General features: G+C 35.6%; 1 protein-coding gene across 1 annotated transcript in view; it reads right to left on the bottom strand.

Annotated features, from left to right (window-relative positions):
* Positions 1-1,974: 1,974 nt before the first annotated feature.
* Positions 1,975-4,349, bottom strand: part of LOC106522611 (sperm-specific antigen 2 homolog) — a gene marked incomplete at its 5' end in the record, with an annotated part of 4,935 nt that continues 2,560 nt past the window's right edge. Inside the window, 1 exon segment of the mRNA XM_014015682.1 lies at positions 1,975-4,123. Coding sequence (XP_013871136.1) covers positions 4,016-4,123 — 108 coding nt within the window.

Raw genomic sequence — 4,349 nt, 5'->3', positions numbered from 1 at the left:
GGGGAGGGACTACAAGGTTGTTTCTGTTCAAAATTTTTCTAAGTTTTTGGTTTCCTAAGAAACTACATACAGCAGCTTTAACATTTGTGCAAAACAAATCCAATGTCTTGTTTTCTCTGGTAGAGCAGCTGACAAACTGTCGAAATGTTGGCAGTGTAGCAGAGAGTGAGGCATGATTAAAATCACCAGATATTGCCATGTTTATCAAATAAAATATAATTTTATAACTAATCATGGATCACTTTAAAGCCCTAATTTGCATGACTAAACCCACTGGCATCTCTGTTATTATTAGAAAGTCATTATTCTACATTGAACTAAACCTAATGAATTTATAGTCTTTTTACTTTCATAAACATTATAGTTACAACACTAATAAAGATTCACAGGCTTTTATGTGTGCCAAGACTCCATAGAGACATCTGCACTTCGGCCTGGACATATCACAATGAGCTTCTCAAAAAAAGCTTCCTGTAACAAACTAGAAGCACTCGGAGAGTGCAAACCTCCAACAAGACCAATTCTCCCCATCCTGTAATAGAGTTACAAAGGGGCACACCAATACTACAGTGCCACCTGCTGGACACATTGAAACCCACGCCCTGTGAAAGCATCACAGCTTTGCCGATCTGAGTGTTAAAAAAATCCTGCATCTGCATCGTGATCTGGAACATCACCAAAATTTAAAGGTGTGTTCCTTGGCCCAGTACACACGTGGTAAAAATGTCATGACAATTAATACACAAGTTTTTGAGTAATGTTGTCCACAGACAGAACGACAGGCATACGTGACCGAAAACATTACCTCACCCTTGGCGGAGGTAACAAATTGAAAAAAAAAAAACAAAACAGGAAGTTTCCCAACACCAGGAGACGCTACTTTTGGTTGTCATGGGAAAGCCCTTTTTTTTTTTTTTACCGCATTGGCCTAAACCCCGCCCTTTGAGTTTGATGGGTGTTTCACAGATAAAATTCACTATGTGGTGCAGCAATGAAACATGAATTAATTAAATAAATAATGAAATAATTACTTATATGATTTAAAATAAACAAAGAAATTTAATTTTTAATATTTAATTTGTGGCACGAATAATTTCTACATACTTAATTTAGTTTTTATGCATTTTCCAATTTTATGAAATCAATGACACAATAAAAAATTATTTCATGATAAATTGATTTAATTTGGCACTCCTGACATTCGATACAACTGGTCTCCAGGCAACTATTTAAGTTAAGTTCCTGCACTTGGGGATAAGTGACGGTTTAAATGCAGAGCACAAATTGCACCATTGTATGGGAACATGCATTGATGTGTAATGGACTAATTATCTATCTGTGTCACTTGTTCAATGTTAATCTGTTTGTCCAGACATCAGGACTCCGCAACGGACTGACCTCTCTTGTTTGATAAGACACTCTGAGCTGGGAGCCCTGTGATAGGCTGGAGAGAATATTAGGCGATCTGTGATTGGTTATAAGCACGTCATTTGATGTTATCATGGTGTATATTATTGGCTGTGCCCGCTGACGTGTCAGCGACGATCCAACAGAGCTTCCTGATTGAGTCCTGTTTGTTTGTTCCTCAGAATTAAATCATTTATGACGACCATACACGCAGACTTTTCTGGCATTATTCCAACGTGTTTCTGCTTTCATGCGACGACAGAGATTGGCGTTGTTGGCAGGATGATACACGTGTTTCCTTTTTTTTTTTTTTTTACAAATATGTTAAATATTTCAACAAGTAAACATTTACATAAACATTACTTTGTCTTTTTTTACAACTGGATTGGTGATAATTACAGTTGAGTAGCTTGTATAGTATATTTGATATTAAATTTAATAGTTTAAATGGTGAAATATTTAAAGTTTGTGTATATATAAGCTTAACAAAGCAAAAATAGAAGTAGAATGTTCTTTTTTTAATGATTAAGATTTGCAACATTCCTCTGATACAGACACACACTCATCTAGACTGAAAATAAATATATCTTTATTATTCTTATCTCTACAGAGTGATCCCCCACCCAACAACAGACATCAGTACAAAATAAGCATTATTAGAAATCCATAAACAATTGATCACCGACATTCAAAGAGTAAAGTGGAACTAGAAGAGTGGATTCTTGTTCTACAAAACCAGTGAGTTCATCCAGGAGATGCATTTATGATGTGTGTGTTTGAGACTCTTTGTTMTCACGCACACACATCAAGTCAAGATGATAAATGTTTCCCATGTCTCCATTTTGGATTAGTTATGTTTTGAGCTTCATTTTAAAGTTTCCCAGCATTCACTCACACAGATCATCTCCCAGCATACAATTAAAATTTTAACTCAACTACAATTGTCAAGTCTCTTTGCTAATCCCAATCAAGTTCAACATTTACAATTTTCAGTCTTTAATAACTGAAGATCACTGCAACACCTGTGTGGCATCAACCAGAAACTATGCTCAAGTTTTAATACCTAAAAAAGGTCACAAAATTAACATTCAGTGTTTGTGTTATTATTCTGAGTCTCTGCAAAAACAAAAAGACATTTGAATAAAACCCTCGTCCATGCTTTTCAGGTGCATAACATCTGAAATGTTAGCAGTGAGAATCTGAGAACCTATAAATTGAATTATCAGTATATTGCACAAATTTATCTTCAAAGTGCAGCTAACAGCTAAAACTAAACGTTACCATCAAACCAACCAAATATGTACTAAATCAGGTTTTAAAATACTGTATTTGCCAATTATTTTCTGTCTTGTTAATCCATTAAAACCTTTAACAGAAAACATAATACTTTACAACATAATTACTTGCTTTATTGCAAATATGCCCTTCAAAATTAGTTGGACTCTTTCATGAATGCCAGGATATGAAAAGAACAGAAGCTTGTGATGATTGTGATGATGTATCACAACGACAAAACTCTACAATAAAACTCTTCTGAATTAAGGTGAAATGTGCAATGGAACGAAGCAAGAAAAATAAAAAACGACCCCATTAGAGATGAACACGAACATTAGACATTTGGTTTTTAATTTTTTTTAGTATTTTAAATGAATGTTGAATGATACTTTAATGATCCCATGAAGGGAAATTACAGTTTAGATGCATAAAAGGCTACGTTTATGGATAAGAACTAATTTAGTTTCACCTCAGTTTGAAGATGTTTGTGGTTTTTAGACACTGACATATCCGCCACCTCAACATGCTGCAGGACAAGTTTGTTCTGCAAATATAGATGTAGCTGCAGAAAAATAAACCTATGTTTCACTGTTTAAAAATATTAACATTAATGTTCAAACCAATCGTCCTAAGACTCAGTGACCAGTAAACAGTTTCAGTGATACACAGTTGAAAACCTGCCTTTTTCTCAACAAGTGAATCAATTGTTCTATTGGAAATAGTTCACATGAGTCTGAATATACAGAATGACGACATGAAACTGTTCAAATGTCATCATAAATAAAGTGAATTAAGTTCAAATTAAGTTGGAGACAGACATCTGAGAGAAAAACATCTCAAAACCAAATCAACTGAGGGAAAATAAAGAATTATACACTCGATCTTAACCTAAGAACATCACAAGTTTAATAGTTGTTGTTTGTTTAAATACTGTCAAAAAGACCGTCCGTCCATTTTCTTCCTCTTATCCAGGGTCAGGTCTCGGGGGCAGCAGAGAGATCTTGGGTTGAGATCTAAATAACTTGGTCTAATATGATAACAGGACTGGGATTACTAGTTGTGGTTTGTGTTTGTGGTTTTTATGGCAGTGGTGGAAAATAAAATGACTTTGACAACAGAAGAAGAAAGAATCACACTTGGTCATGGAGGTAAGGTGAGGTTGGATCACTGGTGTGGGGGGCGGAGCTTGTCACGTCACAAATCACAAGAACAGTGTTAAAAGAACAGTGTTACAGACATACAATGTTCCACAGTGTTATGTAGCCATACAGTGTTAAAGATAGTGGGTTTGTTCAGGCTGGTTCTGAAGGCTGGAGGTGAAGGAGTTGGTGCGTTACAGAGSGTGCTGCCTGGTTGAAAAGTGTGCACCTTGAGGTGATGCAGCACCCAGTAGCTCGTTGTAGATCTCTCGCCTGACTTCTTGTGTCACACTGTCTCGAATCTGGAAAACAAGACAGAACACTAAATAAATAATAATGAAAAAACAAGTGGAACTGTACTGAAATACAACAAAAATAAATTAGAGTTTTAGCAATTTTATTGCACGCACAATTCAATTGCTCTGCCTCCCATTCTACTGTTAGAAACTCCAGGAACCACAAGTAAACCTGCAGTCTGAGAGTGAAGTGCTCTGTTAGGAAAGGATGGAACAATAAGATGTTTAATAT

Source organism: Austrofundulus limnaeus, unplaced genomic scaffold (assembly GCF_001266775.1).
Source record: "Austrofundulus limnaeus strain Quisiro unplaced genomic scaffold, Austrofundulus_limnaeus-1.0 Scaffold133, whole genome shotgun sequence".
Taxonomy (NCBI): domain Eukaryota; kingdom Metazoa; phylum Chordata; class Actinopteri; order Cyprinodontiformes; family Rivulidae; genus Austrofundulus; species Austrofundulus limnaeus.
This window is presented reverse-complemented; position numbering and strand designations above follow the sequence as displayed.